Source organism: Barbus barbus (assembly GCF_936440315.1).
Source record: "Barbus barbus genome assembly, chromosome: 15".
In the NCBI taxonomy this organism is placed as follows: domain Eukaryota; kingdom Metazoa; phylum Chordata; class Actinopteri; order Cypriniformes; family Cyprinidae; genus Barbus; species Barbus barbus.
Window position 1 is genome coordinate 11,793,505 of NC_136743.1, and position 23,393 is coordinate 11,816,897.

General features: G+C 35.6%; 2 protein-coding genes across 2 annotated transcripts in view; one reads left to right on the forward strand and one right to left on the reverse strand.

Moving 5' to 3' along the window:
* The window catches only part of LOC306881934 (pappalysin-2-like), a 66,102-nt gene extending 54,729 nt beyond the window's left edge, over nucleotides 1–11,373 (forward strand). The window contains exons 22-23 of the mRNA XM_079436307.1: nucleotides 9,289–9,387; nucleotides 10,673–11,373. Of these exons, the coding sequence (XP_079292433.1) occupies nucleotides 9,289–9,387; nucleotides 10,673–10,801 (228 nt within the window). The 3' untranslated portion in view covers nucleotides 10,802–11,373. The remainder of the gene's footprint in view (nucleotides 1–9,288; nucleotides 9,388–10,672) is intronic.
* A 2,836-nt stretch (nucleotides 11,374–14,209) lies between these two features.
* Nucleotides 14,210–23,393, reverse strand: part of astn1 (astrotactin 1) — a gene marked incomplete at both ends in the record, with an annotated part of 275,148 nt that continues 265,964 nt past the window's right edge. Inside the window, 3 exons of the mRNA XM_079434773.1 lie at nucleotides 14,210–14,447; nucleotides 20,337–20,520; nucleotides 20,617–20,717. Of these exons, the coding sequence (XP_079290899.1) occupies nucleotides 14,210–14,447; nucleotides 20,337–20,520; nucleotides 20,617–20,717 (523 nt within the window). The remainder of the gene's footprint in view (nucleotides 14,448–20,336; nucleotides 20,521–20,616; nucleotides 20,718–23,393) is intronic.

Genomic DNA, 23,393 nt, shown 5'->3' on the forward strand with positions numbered 1-23,393 from the left:
ATTAAAGATGAAGTACAACATCACACAAGAGTCAAAACAGTCCCTCAAAGCTAACGAGATTTTGTGCAAGATGGAAATAATTCTAGATTCTTTCTAAATTCTAGATCATCCTGTCACCCTCATGTCATTACAAAACCATATGCTTTTCTTTTTTTTCACTATTTATTCAGTATCTTTCAGTTCTTACGGATGTTCATGCAGCTCTTTTCCATAGCACAACGGTTTATGTTGACCAAAAATGTCAAAAAGATTAGAACAGACAAACAATACAAGCACCCTAAAAGTAGTCCAAAAGATTTGATCACTGTATTTCAAGGTTTCTTAAGTCACATGATAAACATTTGAATCGTAGAAGTGAAAATAGTGTTGAAATGAACAGTTGAGTGTTTATTGTATTTCTGTCTGGATTTTAGCTCCGTCAGTGATGTCAGGAGATGGATATATCTTAAAAATGTGAAAGGGTGGAGAGGTGTCGAGTACAGTATGTCATTCAAATGAATGAAGTGTTAGACTTGGGATACATTTTTTTTTTTTTTTTTTTTTTAAATATTCAAATATTTTATATACCGTATTGACCCAAATATAAAACGACCCTGATTATAAGACAACCCCCCTTTTTCCAGATGAACCTTTTGGAAAAATACTTTTTGAAAACCAAATCTTGTGTTTTACTGAGAAAAGCAAAACAAATATTTATTAAATTATTTAAATTTTTGTTTTGAAAGTATGGTAAATACTGGTAAAATGTGCCAACAATTACATTTTAAAATATACACTTTTTGATATACCATAAAAATAACAGGTTGCCCATCTGAATTATATAACATTTATCCATGTTCATCTATCCATCTCATAGTAGCCTATACCAAAAGTTTATAAATAGTAGAAGTGAAATCTTATTGTAGTCTTCAAATCTGGGTACTGTCATATGTTTTAAAATGACTTAAAGAGGAAGTTTGGTTCCATCAGGCTAACATGACCGTTACGACTCATGATGCTGTAAGCTTTTCTTTTTCTTTTGTTTTCACTCGCGATCTTTACAACACACATTACTTTACGTATTTCATGGCACACTAGTTTTAGGCATGTTTGATGCCACCTATTGTTATAATTGACTTGTCAAAGTCTAGACCCTGAATATAAGACGACCGCGTTTTTTCAGATGTATTTCCACGAAAAAAAACATAGTCTTATATTCGGGTCAATACAGTATTAATTATTATTTTTCCTTATAAACAATACTGTTCAAAAGTTTGGGGTCAGTAATATCAATATCAGTTACCGTATTAACCCGAATATAAGACAATGTTTTTTTTTTTTTTTCTTGTTGTATGATTTTCTCATTAAATTTAGTCTAAAAAAATAACATTTATTTAGTGCAACTTACCTGACGCGTGAACTTGACAAAATGGCAGCGCTGTTTCTCCCATGAAGTCACTAAGGCACGTGCAGAATGATCTCAGTGTCGGCTGTATTTGTTTTTATTAGTTTAGTCAACACTTAGCATTCTGAATGTTGACTGGATTTGAAAATAACCATTCATTTAATGTTTTTAAAATATATTTGTGCAGACTTAATATAATATGTCTTCTCAACTAAGCCCAAGCAATAAAATTAGTTAATCTTAAATATTTTTGCCCTTCCAACATTTTGTTAATTGGATTTTTTTACAGTGTATGCTACATCTTTTTAAAGAAAATTTAATAAATTATATATATATATATATATATATATATATATATATATATAATAAAAATCTACTTTAAACAGTGCATAAAAGATGAAAGAATTGTATTTATAATACTGATGTGTACGCCAGCAATATTTTAGATGCAAAACCAAGGTCAAGAGTTCACATTTGCCTGCTGCCAGATCTAGAAGAGAAAAGAGCAGTTTTACAGATAACCACCAGCAGAGCGTCGAGGTGGTCCAGGAGAATCAGGGAGCACCATAATCAGTGATAAATGATGACGGTGTTGATTTTTTAGTTTCACGTTCCAGTTACTGTGTCATGGAGCTTCATGCGCAGATGGGGAAACCTGTTTTGCTCTTCACTATCTCTGTAGTCAGAACTCCATGTTCATCTATTAACTGGGCCGTTTGACCAAAATGGAACTCGCAAATCAAATCTGTGATCCATTGAAGCATTTTTTATAAGCATGTATAAATACATCATAATAGGTTGGGTTAGTAGCACATAATATGTCTCAAGAGTGACTTTGAAGCTATTTGCGCCAACAGGAAATCCAAAGGGTCAAGTAATACAGTCATTCAGTTTTCTATTTTTATTTTGTCTGTATATGGTTTAGACATTCCCAAGTTTACATTTACGTCAGTAATGAGGCATTTTGTTGTCAGGGATTTCCGACACCGTCCACTCTCATATGGAGACATCTTTAACATCTCCCGTGGCCAAGAGAAACATTTAGCACGATGGTTGATGGAGTGCGTGCAACATCTTCCCACAGCATGCTGACAGATTGATTCTCACCGGTTCTCCTTTTATCGCAAAAATAAAACCGAATGAAAATATAATTGCCACTGTAAAATGTGGATATACATGATCATAAAACATATTATTCCAGTTTTCCTTCCCTCAATTCACAGAATCCTGTTTAAATTCACCCCGAGCACTAACTCATCAGACTTTGTCGACAATTGTAGTGCCAAAGCAAATGAATGATCTTATTGGTGTGTGCGCAGGTCAGTTAGACAGAGGGAATTTAAAAGGTGTTATGTAACTGATGGATGCGTTAAACCAGTTGTAAAATAATCACAAATGATATGTGACGAAAGTAACATACCAGGCTTCGCTTAAAGTCAACAGAAGTAACGCGGCAGAGTCGTGTGAAGTCTGGAATCAAAAAGAGTGTTGAAATTAACAGTCGAGTGTTTTGGAAAATAATGGATGACTGTTTATTGTAATTCTCTTTGGATTTTAGCTCTGCCAGTGATGTCAAGGGACGTATCTTGAAGGCAAAAGGGTGGAGCGGTGCTCAGTACAGTGTGCCATTCAAATGTGTGAGACTTGAATAAATTGTTCAAAAATCAAACAAAATGAAAAAAAAAAAAAAAAAGAAAGGTAAATCAAATTATTTATGTACTTTATATAATATATTCTAATATTATACATGTTCTGATACATTTTTATGTACAAAATAAATTTTATTAATATCTTTAGAAAAAAAAACTAACCCTAAAAAAAAAATATATAATTATTATTATTTTTTTTTAAATAATACCTTTTATGTATTTATCTAGTTATATCATCAGTTGCATGTCCAAGTTTTTTTTTCCCATGGATATCAGATATATCATTTTTTTTATATAATATCAAAATGAAGCAGACAGGTTTTATGAACTATTCATTCTATTTTGGAACTCACCATTCCATTTAGAGGGATGTTTTTATGATATTCAAATAATCCTCGTATCTGTCAGACCCTCTCATCTCCTCTTGCCCTCATTTGTTACCAAGCAAAACAGTTGCTTTTATATTGGAGACTCAGTATAAATTATACCACAGCACATGTTCCAGTTGCTCTGCAGCACATCCTTTCCCATTACAGGCTGATGATAAGTGAAGAGGTCAGCTCAGGTTATGCTTTAGTTTATGTGTCATTATTAATATTTTATTTTGAACTACCATTGCCAAACATAAGTAGACTTTAAGTCTGCTTTTCCACCCTTGGTTCTGGAGTTTTTTTCCTCCAGATGAATAAGAAAGCTAATGGAAGCTTTCTTCAGGTATAGTTATAGTTCTTTATGTTTTGGTCAGACTGTTGAAACTGTTATGATCTTCTGAGCTTCGGACTGTTGGGGTTGTTTGTTTTCATATTTTTGTTTTTCCTCTGCTACTATCAAATGCAATTTACTTAACCGCATCGAACCAGTTTTTGAGTCAACTTTTTCCCCTTTTTGTGTGGCTGAATTTGAGAAAACATTACAGATGATGCCACAGATTTATGAAGAACCACTGTTCACATTCCTTGTTGCAAATATGGTTAGAAGAATGGTCATCTGATTCCTCTCAGGGCATGCACTGGGTTTCTTCATCTTAACATTATGGAAAGAGTTGACAAGACAAAAACACAAAAAAACCTGGAAACACTTCATTCGCCCTTTCACTGTTGTAATGTGTTACCTAAAATTTGTTTTTCAGCATGTTCAGCTTTCATTTAAAGACAAAAAGGAAAAGTTTACATTAGAAATGAAATGGAGGGGAACATAATTAGTAGTCTTTTGGGAACTCTGGAGAGAGCCAATCAAGGGGCGCATACTTCAGTGAAGTGAGATGCCAGCACTAACATGGGGCCTCAAAACAATGTTGTCCATGAAAACATGTTGTTGCCATGGAGGTTTTGTTTATTCTATCTTTCGCTTAGCATTAGATGTGGTCGGTCAGGCAACCTGTGGAGTGTTTCCTCCCTCGCGTTTAGAGATTTAATTTCTCGCTATGCCATGTACTGTATAAGGTAAAAGACACCTTCATTGTTTGCTTCAGATAAGATTTCAGTTTGTTGTTCTCCGGTATCTCAGATTGCAAACACACATTGCAGAAGCTGTTGCTAGGGATTAATTGTGTTTTTAAAAAATACATCTTTTACAAGTGACTCATAGAGGGTTTCGTTTTCAATAAATTCATGTAATATAAATCAAGCTTTGGATACTGCCCAAAAACATAGCAGGGTTGCCTACTAAAACCCCTCTTTGAGTAGAGGCCAGGAAAATGAATTTTAGAATGGATACCTCAAAGTGGACAGCCTGAACTGACACTGAGCAGTAGGCAATCTGAAGAGGCATTTATATTTATTATCAGAATACAGTAAGGTCATGGTGGCTTTCCTATTAGGTGTTGAAACATTGATAAAAACATATTATTTATATATATATATATATATATATATATATATATATATATATATATATATATATATATATATATATATTAGTTCTGCATATGGAAGGCTATAGTTTGGCTGTTAGTATTAATTCTATTATCTATTCTATATTTTATTATTTTACATTTTATATATTCATTTTATTACTGACAACAAAAAAAAATGTAGATCTTGAAATCATATATTGTCTTAATAAATTGAAAATAAATGCCAAAAAAAAACAACTTGAAATGAACCATGCTGGTGTTGAATCACAACATCGATGAAAACACCTAACAAATTTTACTGCAGCTAAAAAAAAAAAGTATAATTTTACTAGTTCTGTCAGTTCAGGTTACATGTTACATGGATTTTTAAGGTTTTGTATATGGAAGGGTATAGTTTGACTGTTAGGATTAATTCTATTGAAACTATGATTCAATAGATTTATTCGCTTTTATTATTATTTTGTCTAAATACATAAAAAATGCTGGTCTCTTTGAATCAAAAGATTGCTGAAAACATCTAACAAATTTAACTATAGCTCCTTATGCTTAAAATAAATCTATTGAGCCAAAACAGACAACATTTGCAAGTTTTTGGGCTGTCAATTTAAATGTAATAATTTATCATGATTAACTGTGAAGGAAATAAGCGTGAGATTTAAATACTTAAATATTTTGGCAGACTAGATTTACATTATATTGTCTATTGCTTTGGTCAGATTTGGACTTTTCTTAACTATTGTTTTGAGCCAGATATAGATGAGGTCCGGGTCAGATGATTTTCTGCAGTGCTTCAGATGGTTGACTACAGCGTTGTTTAACATTCGCTGGCAAGAGCAGATACATTCCACACATCCTTCCCATTTACTGTTACACGACTCTTTAATTTAGGCATTAGGTCATTTTTCTTTTTCCAGCCTTTTCTAAAACAACGTTAAAATGCATATGTTTTAGATTCAGATATTTCACTAGCAGTATATCACATGTTAATTTAAACACAAAGTGGTAAGATTGGTTTAAAATTGTTATTGGCAATACATTTGCAATGTGCTTAAGGTGATAAAACGAATGGAGAGCGAGAATAAAGAAGTAAACGATATATACACAAGCTTGAAACTGAAGAATGAAAAATGATATTGCTTATGACTTGGAGAATGAGACCACGGCAGGAAAAACATTTTGGATTGGGTGTAGGTTTAGCAGGGATAAATTCTACAGAGATCTCCTCGCCAGCTGCTCTTGTACAGGGATGTGGAATCAAGTAGAAGCTGGACTCTTTTTAAGGACTCAACATACGCAAGAGAGCCAAAAGTATCTTTGGCAGACAGCTCTCGTTTTCCTGTCATTGGCATCAGATCCTTTAGGTTAGGAAGGCATTATGACACATTTAAAGTGTTTATGCATATTAAATTTGATAATTGCAGTCTACTCAAGGCTGGATTTCGCTCCCTTGGACATTGCAAAACAGGTAGCCATGTTCTCACACAGGTGAAGTAATGGCATCGGAGGAAGTACGAGGAAGTTTGATCTGGAATAGCAGATGCAGCTTTTTTATTTGAAAGGAATAAATGTGAAATGCCACCTACCATAATGTATAACAGAAATCCCTTTGGCATGATTCATGCATTTCATGCATTTCTTTGAGATTCAAGGAACATCCGAACGGCCTCATGTTCAGAGAAAACTGTTAATTGTGAATAAAGGCCTCCTGTAGCAAATAAAAAAAAAATTGAATTACATAAAAAGCTTTGTGTAACTTCTGCAAAATGTTGTAAGTGCATTCACGAGAGACTGCCTTTCTGGTGGATGAAGTAGGATGTAGGTGTAGCCATAGGCGGAAATCCCGGGGGGGTCGTTTATGTGGATGAGCATAATAATATGGATGGATGCGCTTTATTGTTGAACTCTTGAACAAAAACACCCACCCTTGCCATTATAAAGCTTGGCAAAGCAAGGATTTTTTATATATATATATTTTTAAATAACTCAGATTGGATTTGACTGAAAGAAGAAAGGCTTGTACACCTAGGATGCCTTGAAGGTGATTGAGGGTGACTAATTTTCATTTTTGGGTCAACTAACCCTTTAAGACTGACAACTACAAATGACTAATATAAAAATGAAAGTGAAAGTGACATACGGCCAAGTATGGTGACCCATACTCGGAATTAGTGCTCTGCATTTAACCCATTCAAAGTGCACACACACAGCAGTGAACACACACACACCGTGAACACACACCCGGAGCAGTGGGCAGCCAATGCTGCTGCGGCGTCCGGGGAGCAGTTGGGGGTTCGGTGCCTTGCTCAAGGGTCTCACCTCAGTCGTGGTATTGAGGGTGGAGAGAGTGTTGGTTATTCACTCCCCCACCTACAATCCCTGCCGGACCTGAGACTCGAACCCACGACCTTCAGGTTACAAGTCCAACTTTCATATATTTTACACGTAAAGTAATTAATTTTTATTTTATTTTGATGATTAGAGCTCACAACTCATGAAAGTCAAAAATCCAGTATCTCAAAATATTAGAATATTTCCTAAGATCAATCAAAAAAAGGATTTGCAAAACAGAAAAGTTCAAGTTATGTAAAGGTATGTTTAAAAGTATGTTCATTTATGCACTCAGTACTTGGTCGGGGGTCTTTTAGCACAAACTCCAGCATCAGTGAGGTGTGGCAAGGAAGTGATCAGCCTGTGGCACTGCTGAGGCACTATTGAGTCTTCAGCTCATCTGTTTTGTTGGATCGACTGTTTCTCATCTTTCTCTTGAAAATTTCCCATAGATTCTATATGGGGTTCAGGTCAGGCATGTTGGCTGGCCAGTCAAGCACAGTAATATCATGGTCAGCAAACCACTTGGAAGTGGTTTTGGCACTGTGGGCAGGTGTTAAAGTCCTGCTGGAAAAGGAAATCAGCTTCGCCATAAAGCTTGTCAGCAGATGGAAACATAAAGTGCTCCAAAATCTCCTGGTGGACAGCTGCATTGACTTTGGACTTGATAAAACACAATGGACCAACACCAGCAGACGTCACGGCACCCCAAATCATCACTGACTGCAGAAACTTCTCACTGGACTTCAAACAGCTTGGGTTCTGTGCCTCTCCAGTCTTCCTCCAGACTCCAGACATAGATTTCCAAATTAAATGCAAAATTTACTCTTATCTTAAAAGAGGACTTTGGATCACTGAGCAACAGTCCAGTTCTTTTTCTTCATAGCCCAGGTAAGATGCTTCTGACATTGTTTCTGTTTCAGAAGTGGCTTGGTAGCCTTTTCCTGAAGACGTCTGAGTGTGGTGACTCTTGATGCACTGACTCCAGCTTCAATCCACTCCTTGTGAAGCTCTCCCAAGTGTTTGAATCGGCTTTGCTTGACAGTATTCTCAAGCTTGCGGTCATCCCGGTTTCTTGTGCACCTTTTCCTACCCAATTTCTTCCTTCCAGGCAACTTTGCATTTAATATGCTTTGACACAGCACTCTGTGAACAGCCACCCCTTTCAGTAATGACCTTCTGTGACTTGGCCTCTTTGTGGAGGGTGTCAATGATTGTATTTTGGACCGTTGCCAAGTCAGCTGTCTTCCCCATTACTGTGGTTTCAAAAAACAAGCGATACCCCGAATGCATACTGTAGGGATGGTCATTTATTGAAACTCAAATGTAAATATTCTAATATTTTGAGATACTGGATTTTTGACTTTCATGAGCTGTAAGCTCTAATCATCAAAATTAAAACAAAAAACTTTTGAAATATTTTACTTTACATGTAATGAATCTAGAATATATAACATTTTCACTTTTTGAAAACAAGTTACAAGAACCTAACTTTTTCACGATATTCTAATTTTTTGAGATGCACCTGTATATCCTATTTCGTCTTTTGAAAAAAAATTGGGGGAAAAGAGAGAAAAAATAAATAAATCAGTCATTTAAATGCTACAAGTGAATTTAGGCGTCATTTTAATGTAATGAAAAATGTATATCCATTTAATTGCATTTAACAGTGTCATTAAATTGTGGTAACAGTTTACAATAAGGTCTCATTAATTATTAATTAACTTAAATGTATGAACTAATATTAACCAACAATGAGCAATACAGTTCATTTGTTGCAGTGTTTATTCATCTTTGTTAAGATTAGTTAATAAAAATACAATTGTTCATTGTTAATTTATCCAATACAATCGTCCAATACTGATAAATTAATATAATCTGATAACTCATATGGAACCAATATATTGTGCATTCCTAATTTTAAGTGTATTACCATGAAATTTTTTTTAATAGTACAAGCAAAAATGTTCTTTGCACAGTAAATATACATTATAAACACATTATTCTGTATGTATTACTTGTCTGCTGTTATTTTTCTTTTAAATTTGTTTTTCAACTCTTTTTTTCTGCAGCCATTCGGAGGAGATGGTTGGTGCGACACCATTAACAACCGAGCGTACTGCCAGTATGACGGGGGAGACTGCTGTCCATCCACTCTCTCATCTAGAAAGGTAAATCTCATCTTAAAGGCTGTTCCTCTCATCCTCATTCATCCTACGTTGCACGTTGCTTTCTCATTCCTCTGTCACAGTCTCACATGGTGCCGCCACATTGTCAACCCTTTCCATGAACGTCGCCCACATAATTAGGCGCTCAGGTGGTGTGTTCTCCCAAAGAGAGAATGAGCTCGGGATGGGATGGGGGGGGGTTGTGTCTGTCATAAATAAATGACTGGATAGAACAGCTTTTATTAGCAGAGGGCCAGGTGTCAGCTGTCACGGGCAACTGTAAAACAAGCAGGGTCTAAGAAATTTAAATGAGTGAGGAACAGCATCCTGCCACTGTAGGTCCGGCAGAGCTGCCATGCTTCTGTTTACTCAGGCCATGGAAAAGTCCAAATACGTTGGTGGGGCAGTCTGGTTTAAGAGCGTCTAGGACGCGAGCCAGAGAGAAGTTTGGACAATGAAGCACAAATTCCTCTCATCCCTCATTCCCTGTGGCTCCTGTTCTAGCATTCAAATACCTGCCACATGCACAGGAAACTAAATTATATGCACAGATACAATTGCGGGTGATCCAAAAGCAAACATTTGGATTTTTTTTTTTTAAGCATCTATCGTGATTATTTAGCATGAAACCAAAGCTAGACTTCCGTCTTCCAAAGAATTGCAACATAAATGAGTGGATACTCTCGAATGTCCCGCAGTTAGACAATTGCATCTTGTAAACATCAGGTGAAATCAGAGCTTAACGCTGTAGCTTCATGTTTACTTTTCCAGCAGTAGGCCGCTTCGCTGGGAATTTGGGTTTATTTTGCAACCTGTGGTGATGGCACGAATCCTGGACGAGAACCTCCTCCTGTTGATTCTTAACATGTGTTCACCTCTTTACTCATCTGCTCACAGTCAGGCTTTCTCTCTCTTTCTCTGGACTGAATGTGACCGTCTTGTCCTAATCAATCTTAGCAATCCTTCTAGTGTAAAAACCCCAATCCTTATGGCTTTCTGGTTAGGAAAACAAACACCCAAACAGGCTGTTCTCTTAAGTTTTTACATATTTCATCATTATATGTGAGTAATTTGTTCAAGAGTTGATATCGATCACACATCTGGAAAAAGGCAATGCTCATTGTTTTTATCTGCTGCGATGTCTTAAAGCATTTTGAGCCGAATTATACAAACCACACTTTGATCTCTCGTTCAAAGACTGTGTGTGGCTCCCACATACTGAATCAGATGTTTGTGGCCCAATGTATTTTGGACGTTGTTTGTATAAGTGTGTTCGATTGATTGACAGGTCATTCAATTCGGGGTAGACTGCGATCACGATGAGTGCACCTGCCGTGACCCCGAAGCCGAGGAGAACAGGAGCGCAGTGAATGATAGCGAGGCGGAGAGCGTGCGGACAGCTCTCAGATTGGCTTGAAAAGAAAATGTCAAACAATAACCTGAATGTTTCTCACTCCACATGAGAGCGAGGCTGATCAAAGGCAGTAATTCAAACCATAGAAGTGCATAAAAACAATCCTCTTCAACACTAATCTATGTAATAATACCTAATATATTTTCAAGATCTCTAACATAGATGTAGATGTAGATATGACCCATATTTTAGCCCACAAGCATTTACGCACACCAATACACACACACAAAATGTTTCAAGTGTAGCTGATTTTTATGAATATTTTATACAAATATCTCTTGCTTGTTGTGAGCCACACTCTCAATATTATTTCCACCTGTATGTCATTAATACAGGTATATAAACAAGTGCTTATCTCAGACTGTCAGTTCAAGATTTCAAGATCTGTTTCCTCTCCTTATCCTTATTTTAAACCCTTTACATGTACATGCAAAACCTGTGAAATGCATGTGTGCTTTGGGAAAAGAGCTCATTTATAGCTATTGTAATGGAAATATATGATACTATTTTTGTATGCTCTTCTGTCTGTTAAAGTGTAGGTTCACTGTCATATCAATAAAGTATAAATACACACAAGTTTGGTGGGTTTAAAAGAGTTGATGTCTATAATTGTGCTCAGTATAATAAAAAAAAAATCAAGATTTGAATATCAATGTCAAGCTTTAAGATATATTTTAATATATTTTTTTAAACCTAAAATGGTGCAAGATGCAGAGTGAAATATTGAGAAATATTGAGGCAAATATTAATTTTTAATTAATTGAAAATGTTTAAAAAAACATTACTGAAGAAATAGAATCATATAAAGAAAAAAAAAAAGAAAATATAAAGAAATAATTAAATATTAACGAAAATCTATTTTCTAAATGTATGTTACGGATCTTATTTTGAAGGATTTCTGCCATGATTTCTGAATGTAAACCTCAATTGCAACTACTTCAAAATTCTTAAAATGTCAAAATCCTCCAGTGAAATCAGAGACTTATTTCTGTTGATTTATGCTGGCAAATCATTTAGTCTGTTTAGGTCTCACCCCTTTTTACAATCAACGTTACAATCTGCTTCCAACCAATTAACAACTGGTGAACAGATTTTTTTTCCTTGATAATTTGCTTCACTCAGATATCTGTAATGATACATTGAGAAAATATCTGTTGCTATACTTGTTTCATAGCAACTTCAAAAACTGTGCAGCCCTCATTACTTTTGTTCAAATTTCAGTTGCACAATTAAATAATCATTGAATTAATTTGGCCAATTTTATTTGGAATAGGAAATAAAACAAACAAGACATGTTATTGTACACAACTTTAAAATGGTTATTTTCATAATACTGCTTATACTTAAAAAAAACAAAAAAACTTCTGTACAGTTTCTTAACCTCTCATACCTCTCATACTACATTCAGCACATTAGTAATGTGTTTAATAGTTCATTAACATTTACATTTGTTATAGCTCTTTCCATATCAATATGCACTACAGACAAAGACATTTTCAGCACATTAATAAGATACAGTTTTAGTTCTTGTGAAAAAGTCCTACCTATACAAGCTGGTGTATACACTAGGGATGCACCGATACCAATACTGGTATCGGTATCGGCCTGATACAGGGCTCCTGTACTGGTACTCGTTAAAATGCCCCGATACCAAACGCCGATACCACACAGCATGTGATAAGTGCCATATTCAGACAAAGAAATACAGACAACAGAACAACAGACAGCAGAATGGAGTTATTAGAGATTAAGGATGTCTACGAAGTATATGCATGCAATGAACTTAATGTTAAACATTCAGTATTGATGCCGGTATAGCTGATGTGTGCGAGCTGATGGGCTAAGCAAATATCCCTTTCTCACAGACATCACTGGATAGCTTGTAGTTCGGTTGGATATGTCAAAAACAAGTAAGTTAATCAATACACAGTTACTTAACGGTAGGGAGGGAGGGAGGGAGAGAGAGAGAGAGCGTGCGCGCACTTCTGTTGTGTGATATTTATTGATGTTCGCTCACTTGGCACACGCATCATTTGGCTTAAAACTAAATCGTAAATATAAGACAATTTATAGGGGTATTCACTAGAAACCATCATTTATTTTCAACCTTAAGCATGCACGACATTCTGGCAAAAGTGAAACTAACAGCCTATGCGCTATGTTCTGTATTTGTCCCTCTCATTCTGCACCAGTACAAATACGTGCGCACGTTGCGTGTGTTTTGCTTGCTTCATGATTGATTATGCATTATATGAGTGGCTTTGGAATATAAATTGCAGCACGTTTCAGATGTAAAAAAGCAACTTTTATTTCTGAAAATATCACAGTTAGGAGATTTATAAGGAGTGGTTCCCTGCATTATTACAGCAAAACGCGTAATTACAGTACTGAACCGCTGCAATGGAGCAGCTCTAATGATAAAATTAAATTAAATTAAAGATGATGTACCATAGAGCAAAAAAATGAAAGTAACAGTGAAAGTAACAAAAACTTGTAAAATACATTTTAATGGGCATACTTAAGTGTGAAAATAACCAAAGATATTATACAGTCAAATCAAAATAAAGTAAACTGAGACATATTATAACCAAAAATTCTTCATACAGTGGACTACCAGTAAAAAAGACTGAGTTTGGGGAAAAAAATGAATTTCAGGTTTGCATGCCCAGGAGACTACAGGCTGTCATTAAGGCTAAGGGTGGCCTGACAGAGTATTGATAGTTGTGTAAATATTGTCATACTAACAGCTGTCTGAATCATTTTTGGTTGATTGTAATCCATTATGTACCTTTCTATCAAAGTTATCTGACATTATCAAGCTGAATTTGTTGAGAGTTCTTTTCATATTTTATTACCATTTTCTAAACTATAGCGAATAAACCATGATAATGTGAGAAATTTTAAAGGTGTTTGAATAAATTTTGGTTTGACTGTATTTATTTGATAAATGAAGTTAACCAACTAACATTATACATACTCTTTTGGTTTCTGTACCCAATATTTAAAAAATGTACAAATGCAATGAAAATATCAGTATCGGTACTCGGTATCGGCAAGTACCAAAAATAAAAGTATCGGTATCGGGCAAGTACTGGAAAAAGTGGTATCGGTGCATCCCTGGTATGCACTATTTGACAAAATACACCACTAGGTCTAAATGACACTTTAATGCAACTTTCCTTTGACTGTACACTGTACATTTTTTTTATGTGTAAGCCCAGAGACACCACTTGAATGCTTCTTGAAAAATCAGGATGGGCAGCTCATGTTCTCACAAAATATTTTCCTCTTCATCATTAAATGATCAATTAATGTTAAAACTGATGGAGCAGATTCTCTAGAGAGAAGCCCTAAAGGGGAGGCCATGTTGAGGTATGGCCCCTGACTGGTCCTCTTGTTGTCCAAGTGGGTTTAATGTTCCTTTGGTTCTCCATAATCATTGTACATAATGGAGAGCATCTGATCTTCACAGGCCTTACGTAAGTCTTGGTCGAGATTCACCCAGCTGAGCCCGAATGCTCTGGTATCTGTATAACGACAAGACAGATACTTGAGGGATGCTCTGCGCAAGCCAATTTTTGGTTCCTGGAGGAGACCCCGGCACCAACCGCTGAGTTCATCCAGCTGAGACAGGATCAATCCTGCTTTCCTGCAGTAGCAAACACAAAGATGATACTTGGTTAGTAATGTGTGTTAATGTTTATATATTACAGATTGGCTGGGTTAATGTAACATATTTTAAGCAACTATGCAAAATTCTTTTGAAAAGAAAGAAAGAAAGAAAGAAAGAAAGAAAGAAAGAAAGAAAGAAAGAAAGAAAGAAAGAAAGAAAGAAAGAAAAATAAAGAAATAAAATAAAATTCAGCATGGATGTAATAAATAGGTCAAAAATGACTAAAAACTATTAGAATGTTACAAAGTACAGAAATAATAGAATAGTTTTTTCATCAAAAACGAAAATGTTTCCACAAAAATAATATTCAGCAAAACTGTTTTCAACATTTATAATAAATATTTCTTGAGCAACAGCAATATTAGAATGACTTCAGAAGGATCATATGACACTGACGATTGGAGTAATTGCTGCTGTAAAATACAGTTTTTCCAATACAGGAATAAATTGCATGCATTTTAAAACATATTAAAATAGAAAATAGTTATATAAATTTGTTAATAAAATGTTTTAATAATAATAATATATCATCTTTAGGGCCATTAGTCAATAAATCCTAAACTCACATACAGTACTTTTGTATTGACTCAGATTGATCTTTTTATTATTTTTGTAATTTAGTTTTATTTATGTACTATCAAGTTACTTTATTCAACAACAACAGCTTTTATCTTGCTGTGTAAGTGACTCAAGTTAGTATTTTCTGCTAACATTCATTGTGATATTCCTACTGTATAGTTTTTATAATATTGCTATTACGCAGTGCTCTTGACACTGGTTTGAAATTTTTCTTCCTCCAGTAGTTTAAACATTGAGCATTCCATTCCGTTTATCCATTCTGAGAATGCCCACCTCACATGCTGATTCGGAGCATGAGACTGAAAGATTGATGGGAGACTCCGATAAAACAAATATAAACTGCAGGCGATGGCCATATTCAGCTAAAACACAGGTCTTCTGTCTGCACCCCTTAAACGACGCTCTTCAAAATCTGGACCGAAGAGTTTGACCATAAATCAAGCCTGTGGTGTTTTTATATCAAACTGTAAAGGCAAAGCTTTGAAAAAGAAATTTTCCCGTCAAGAAGCTTCTGAGGTAACACAGGAACGATTAGGTGAACGGCAGCTAAGTTTAAGTACCTGTGAATTCTATTAGCGACGGTGACATGAGAGGGGCGTATATTGAGTATGTGCGAATGCAATGAAGAGCCAATATCCTTCGCAAAAGACAAGAAGCTGAAATGTGATACCAAGAGTACGGAAAGAGCGCCTCATTCCTAAGTCATAGCTTCACTTCAAACCCCTGCCAACCCAGAAGCTCAACATTCTACCACATAAATACCAAAAACCAAATCTGTGTGGACCAAGCAGGCTTTGGGGGTAGCTAAGTGCATTTTTAAGTGTGTTTACGATTAAAATGTGGCTTAAACCGATTCAACAACGCACAATGTCTTGTTTGATTGCCTTTGCAATTTATTGAGGTTTCACGCAACAAAGTATAAATTCATTATTTACTTTGGCCTCCAATTAATTCACAAGGTATATTAATGGAATTTTAACTATGTCAGAAATCACTTGCATGCTAAATATAAAATATTCACGTCTGCTCAAGTGATGCTGTCATTTATATCATTCTTTTGAGTGTATTTATGTTTTTAATATCTTGCCACATTTCAGTGGTTGTAGGAATTTGGATGTTTATTTGCTTAAAACAAAACCCTGTGGTTTGTTATCCTTTAATTTTTCAAGAAAGTCCGTTTTGGTCTCCAAATAGCAATGGAAGTGGAAAATGGCCTCTTATTTCCAAGGTACGTTTTCAACCTCTTGGGCTCTGCCAGTGCCTCTCTCTCACTCTCGCTTTCCGAAATCTCTTGCACTAGTCTGGGAGAAAACAATCAGCTGCATTCCACCAACATCCTGTGTAACACACCTACCCACTTCCATAACATCCATTTGGAATGGCCTTATGACTCAACGACTCAATGATTTCTATAGTAACCGTACGGCATTAATGTCCAACGAAAACGAAAAAAAAAGCAAAAAAGAACTTTGAGCGAACAGACCGAATTCCACCAATTAAAGCATGCATTAGTCCAACCAATAGGCCCACCAATTAAGAATGAGTCTTGATATCTCAAAAAGAAAGAAAACACAGAGAATAATATTTTTTGTTCCAAGTCTGACCTGGTTTATATACCGAGGGGGGCCAGTTTAATTACAATTATCTTGTATTATGACTAGTTCATGGAAATTGCATTTAAATGCTGCAGATCAGGAAACCCCAGTGAACTTTTGTACTAAACAGAAACAAATTTTCTTTGTTTATATTTCCATCATATCCTATGCTGAAAAAATGCTGTATGGACGCAATGAGCTTGGAAATGACGCATACGAGTTGTTTGGAAGACAGATGCTGGGCAGATAATGGCCCATCTCCCCAGACCTCCACTAGAACAGCTTATCTGAAGTCTAAAAACTTGCGCAATATTTCATGGAACTGGGTCGATCATAGGGGCATGATCACACGCACCCTTCATTGTGGAAATATCTGGATGAATTAATTATGAATGAATGTTGTTTTGGGGTTATTTCAATGCATTTGTCATAAAAGACCGCTTTAGGGGGTACTAATTAACCTGTTATCATTTCAACTCGGTTCTCAAATCTCACTGATGGACAATGACAGTATTAATGACATCCCTTGATCAACCAACCTTTAGCACTCATAGGTCCTCCTTAAAGAATGGTTAATAATAAATATTTACTATACATACATATATATAATCTATTTAAAATGTATTAAAAACTGAGCTAAATAACTTCAAAGGTATGGAAAGATTTGACTGAAGTTAAAAATTAAGTTAAATGTAAACCTTGAAAAAATGTAGGAGACAACATGAACATCAATATATAATGAAACTGAATATATCATGAAATGTTGCAATCAATAAATATAAGCATAATAAAAAAGTGAATAGAAATAAATACTGAGTAAAATGTATTAATGTAAAATGAAAAGTGACCTGAAATATGACATAATATACATATACATACATACATACATAGAAAATAAATAAATTCTATATATATATATTTATAGAATTTATTTATCTATCTATCTATCTATCTATCTATCTATCTATCTATCTATCTATCTATCTATCTATCTATCTATCTATCTATCTATCTATCTATCTATCTATCTATCTATCTATCTATCTATCTATCTATCTATCTATCTATATACACACACACACACACACACGCGCGCCACCCAAGTGACACCTGTAGTACTGTATTTTTTGTTTCGTTTTTTTTTTTTTTTGAGTACAGGAGCTAACTAAAACATGGTAACTAGCCGAACCTTAACTCCTCGGGGATGACTGAGAAAATATCTCAGAAAACCCGAATCTGATTAAACCACCATGCATCCATGATCTTGGTTTGAAAGCATCTACTGTTAATGTCCTCACAGCAGTTTCCTCTCATCAGTCATACTGGGTGGAATAGTATTTGATACAAGTGTGTTTTAATGCAACAACTCAGGAGCAAGAAAGAAAAACCTTGCAACATGGAGACAATTAAATACAACCTTTCAATTTGAACCGAGGCCTCAGGTACGGTTGTCCAAATGGCCATAATTAAATTCACCTGTCTCTACTGTGCATCAGCGAGGAAGCGTTCAAGTTTTATATCCAACACATGGCTGTGTTTAGAAAGCGTTTCAGTGCAATTCGAAAATCCAGACCTTATTTATCTTTGGTTTGTTTTGGAGGGCGTATAAAGATTACCACCCTGTTTTGTGGTCAGCGTGATCCCTTTAAACGCACTGTAATCAGTTTGATTGGATTCAATTTAAACCTAATTAGCACAAATACCCTAATCACAAATCTGACGTTAATGTCCGTAATAGAATAATCTGTGATTACTATGTAATTTAGGGAGCAATGAAAAACATAAAAAGCATACAAAAGCTTGTAAAACAAGATATCGGGTTTAATTGCAATCAATAAAAAATTGTGTGTCCCCCTAATATTCCCACATGCATTCCACGGCAGCATCCCAAAATGTATTCTGCCAAACTCAATGAAAAAATAAATCCAAGATTATGTGTCCAAAATGGGTGAATTGTTCTTAATTTACTTCATTCTAAACTATGTAGTTTATTTAAATTTATTTACATAAATTACAAAAATAATAATGAAATAAATACTGTACATCACATCTTGATCATTATACTTAATATACATACAGTGGGGGAAAAATTATTTGATCCCCTGCTGATTTTGTACGTTTGCCCACTGACAAAGAAATGATCAGTCTATAATTTTAATGGTAGGTTTATCTGAACAGTGAAAGACAGAGTAACAACAAAAAAAATGATTTGTAATTGAATGAGTGAAATAAGTATTTGACCCCTTCGCAAAACATGATTTAGAACTTGGTGGCAAAACCCTTGTTGGCAATCACAGAGGTCAGACGTTTCTTGTAATTGGCCACCAGGTTTGCAGGATTTTGTCCCACTCCTCTTTGCAGATCCTCTCAAGTCATTAAGGTTTCGAGGCTGACGTTTGGCAACTCGAACCTTCAGCTCCCTCCACAGATTTTCTATGGGATTAAGGTCTGGAGACTGGCTAGGCTCTTCTTAAGATAATCCTTTGTTGCCTTGGCCATGTGTTGTGGGTCATTGTCATGCTGGAATACCCATCCACGACCCATTTTCAATGCCCTGGCGCTGACGGTACATAGCCCCGTCCATTGTCCCTTTGATGCGGTGCAGTTGTCCTGTCCCCTTAGCACAAATATACCCCCAAAGCATAATGTTTCCACCTCCATGTTTGAGTCATAGGCAGCATTGCTCCTCCTCCAGACACGGCGAGTTGAGTTGATACCAAAGAGGTGGATTTTGGTCTCATCTGACCACAACACTTTCACCCAGTTCTCCTCTGAATCATTGGCAAACTTCAGACGGGCCTGTCCATGTGGTTTTTTTGAGCAGGGAGACCTTGCGTGCATTGCAGGGTTTCAGTCCTTCATGGCGTAGTGTGTTACCAATTGTTTTCTTGGTGACTATGGTCCCAGCTACCTCGAGATCATTAACTAGATCCTCCCGTGTAGTTCTGGGCTGATTCCTCATCATTCTCATGATCATTGAAACTCCACGAGGTGAGATCTTGCATGGACCCACATTCCGAGGGAGATTGACAGTTATTTTGTGTTTCTTCCTTTTGCGAATAATCACACCAAATGTTGTCACCTTCTCACCAAGCTGCTTGGCGATGGTCTTGTAGCCCATTCCAGCCTTGTGTAGGTCTACAATCTTGTCCTTGACATCCTTGGACAGCTCTTAGGTCTTGGCCATGGTGGAGAGTTTGGAATCTGAATGATTGCTTCTGTGGACAGGAGTCTTTTATACAGGTAACAAGCTGGGATTAGGAGCACTCCCTTTAAGAGAGTGCTCCGAATCTCAGCTCCTTACCTGTATAAAAGACATCTGGGAGCCAGAAATCTGGCTGATTGATAGGGGATCAAATATTTATTTGACTCATTAAAATGCAAATCAATTTATAACTTTTTTGAAATGTGTTTTTCTTGATTTTTTTTTTGTTGTTACTCTGTCTTTCACTGTTTAAATAAACCTACAATTAAAATTATAGACTGATCATTTCTTTGTCAGTGGGCAAACGTACAAAATCAGCAGGGGATCAAATAATCTTTAGCATAACAGCATGATAACGTCAAACTATACTAAACTCTACTGAACATTTGGAACTAATTTGGGACACTCACTTATGAAGTTCCATTATAGTCTTAAAAGGCAGCTAGGTTCTGCAACAAAGCTTCATCAGAGAATCATCTTACAAACCTGGGCCCCAGTTCATCTTCACAGCGCCAAGTAAACTCTCCAAAGCTCTCGTAGCGCTGGTTGTAGTGGTAAAGAACTCGGTGGAGGGTCGGTGAGCCAAGGTCCATGAGCGTGTTGTAGGCCGTCTGCTGTTCCTTCCCGCTGGTGTAGCCATTGAACAGATTGTAAATCTTGTCTGCTATTTCTGAAGGGACATTCAACCGAATCAGACAATTTATAATCCTATTCATACTTTCCAAACTTAAGAAGTTTATTCTACAATATGCAAGCAGTTCTCTACCTTGAGCCTTAACATCATCCACGGCGGGACAGGGAGTTTTGATCGTCACCTCACTCGGACTGGAACGCCGACCCGTGTTGTCCACCGCCCACAGCCGAAACCTGCCATTGCACATTTAGACGTTTGTCACTTATTCGATTCAAGTACGAAATACAGTATTTTTTTTTGTTTACCGTAATATGATTGGGATATGTTGCAAGTCAAATTTGAATCACATCTCCAACATAAGCACCATAGCTCAACATATTTAGAGGCTATTCTTTTTTTTCACCAAAAATACTACTACTACTACTATTACTACTACTACTAATAATAATTATTATTAATATTTTAAGCATTTGAATGAATACATTTATGTATTTGGGTTTATTCTTATTTATTTATAATAATAATTATTATTATCATTATTAGTATTAAATAAATAATAATATTGATAATAATAATAATAATACAACAACAACAATAATAATTTCTTGTTTTTATTATTATTTAATGAATTATATATTTTGTAATAATTTAAGATGCATGTCTCAAACAATAAGGTTAAGGTCGGGGTTAAGGTTAAATGAATAAAGAAGTGTATTTGGATTTATTCCTAGATTCAGTTGGAAATAACACTTTCAAATAGATCTCGGAAATTATGAACCATTACCTTTTTAGGAGCCCTTTGAAGTTCAGAGTGAACAATTTGTTTCAGTGTGCAAATTATGTAATCATATAACAGCATATACCTCAATTAAAATCAAAATGCATGACTGCACCACTCCCATTACATAAGCATGAGTTTACCTTCAGCTCATGGCTTTGATTTGAGGATCCCTTAAGTGCAGACAACTGAACTGAACAATAGCAAGCAGCTGTGGCGGTGTACCCACTCACTCCCAAAACATTGCTGCAATTACTTTATCACTGATGATATATGCTGCGGGCTATGAGGCACAGGTTGTAAAGATTAAGTTGAGCGATATCCCCATCTAGTGGAAAATATTATAAAAAGCTACCACCTGCAGTATGGCAGCAGTGAGATCCTTCAAAATGCCAAGCGGAGAGTGCATGTGAAGTGGGGAAACATGAGCCGCACGCATGTGTGTGATTTATGGATGAAGAGGGTTTCATGCAGTCTAAACTGCTCTTTAAGGGTTGTTTATAGTCTTTTCTCTTAAAATAATAATAATAAAGAACTTAATTAGTAATATTAACCATGTTTAGATTCCATGCACCTGTTTGGTGATAGGTGTGAAAATAAAGTCTAATATCATAAATAAATAAATAAATAGGAAATTCAATTCATTTTTATTTTTGTTGTTGATCTCATTTTACATTTAAAAAAATATTCAAATACAAAAATTTCACTAGCGGTCTCAGACTTTTGGACTCCACTGTATCCTTCTTGAAACCTAAAACTCTGAAATAAAGCTGACAATAACACTGAACAGGTCCATAAATAATATAAAGACAATCTGTGCTTCTTTGAACAATGGTCAAATATCAAAAACATTTGAAAAGAGGTATAGTAAGGAGGACCCAATCCTCCCTGTGGGCTGGTGTAATGTCTTCAGCGTGCCCTGCGTGTTCACAATGCATGTGTGTGCTAACTGCCTACATATGTGTAGGACATGTAGCACAGGAAGTCAGGAAGAAAGGTAGCTGGGCATTTAAATTCAAGCATCTAAATGATCGAATATCCACGTGAAAGCTGCACGAACACAGACCAATGCAAGAAATGCTGCAATGTGTTTTACAGAGACAACAGAGCTAAAGACCGATGTTTGCAGACTTCAGGGATTGGAGTAAGAATAAAAATGTAAACCTTTATATATATGCAATAAATACTTTTATGGTGTTTTATTATTATTATTAGTAGTAGTAGTAATACAAGTATTTTTATGTTTATATAATATAATTAATATAATTTAATATTAATTTACTATAAATATAAAGTATTTTTGTTATCATTAAACATATTGCCCATTTTAGAGTCACAACCCTCCAGTGAGAACCACTGATTTATTTATGATGGTGATTATTATTATTATTATTAGTAGTAGTAGTAGTAGTATTGTCCATTTTTGTATGTTAATATAATATAATAATTTACTATCATATACTATTATTTTTATTACTATTAACCATATTAGACATTTTTTGGGCCACAACCCTACAGTGAGAACCACTAATTTATATCATAATTTACATTTTTATTAAGTTTCCTTTGAGCATTGTTATTCATCGTATATTGTGGTTCCTGTTTTTCATCTATGCTCACAATATACTACTTATGTCAAATGTTTACTTGAACCTTTTCTAGTTATATGCCACTCCGTTTAACACATCAATCTTTCTATTGCTGGTTCTGCAATTACCACAAAGTGCACCCTTTGACGCACTTTCAAACCATTCCAGAGTATGAAATGTTTCCCCAGCTGTATCTCAAGCATGTAAAACTAGTCCAATTTGAATTGGTCTTACTGGGCACGCAGGCCATGTTCTTCCCTGTGGCATAAAAATGAACGTTCCTGAAAAAAGGATGTAGTACGTCACGAAACAACTATCCAAGAGAGTCGAAACAGACAGGGGCCCCCAACGCAATTACCACATGCAATAGAAGACATTGGGCTGATGTCACCAGCTTTTATACAAAAGTGATGATTGGACCAATTATACTTTCCAAGAAGGTTCCTTACCTGCTACAGACACTGCCAAGCAGTGAAAAGCACATTCTAAATCAACTACTGATATTGGAAAATTGACATAGGTAGGAAGTGCTCCAGACATAT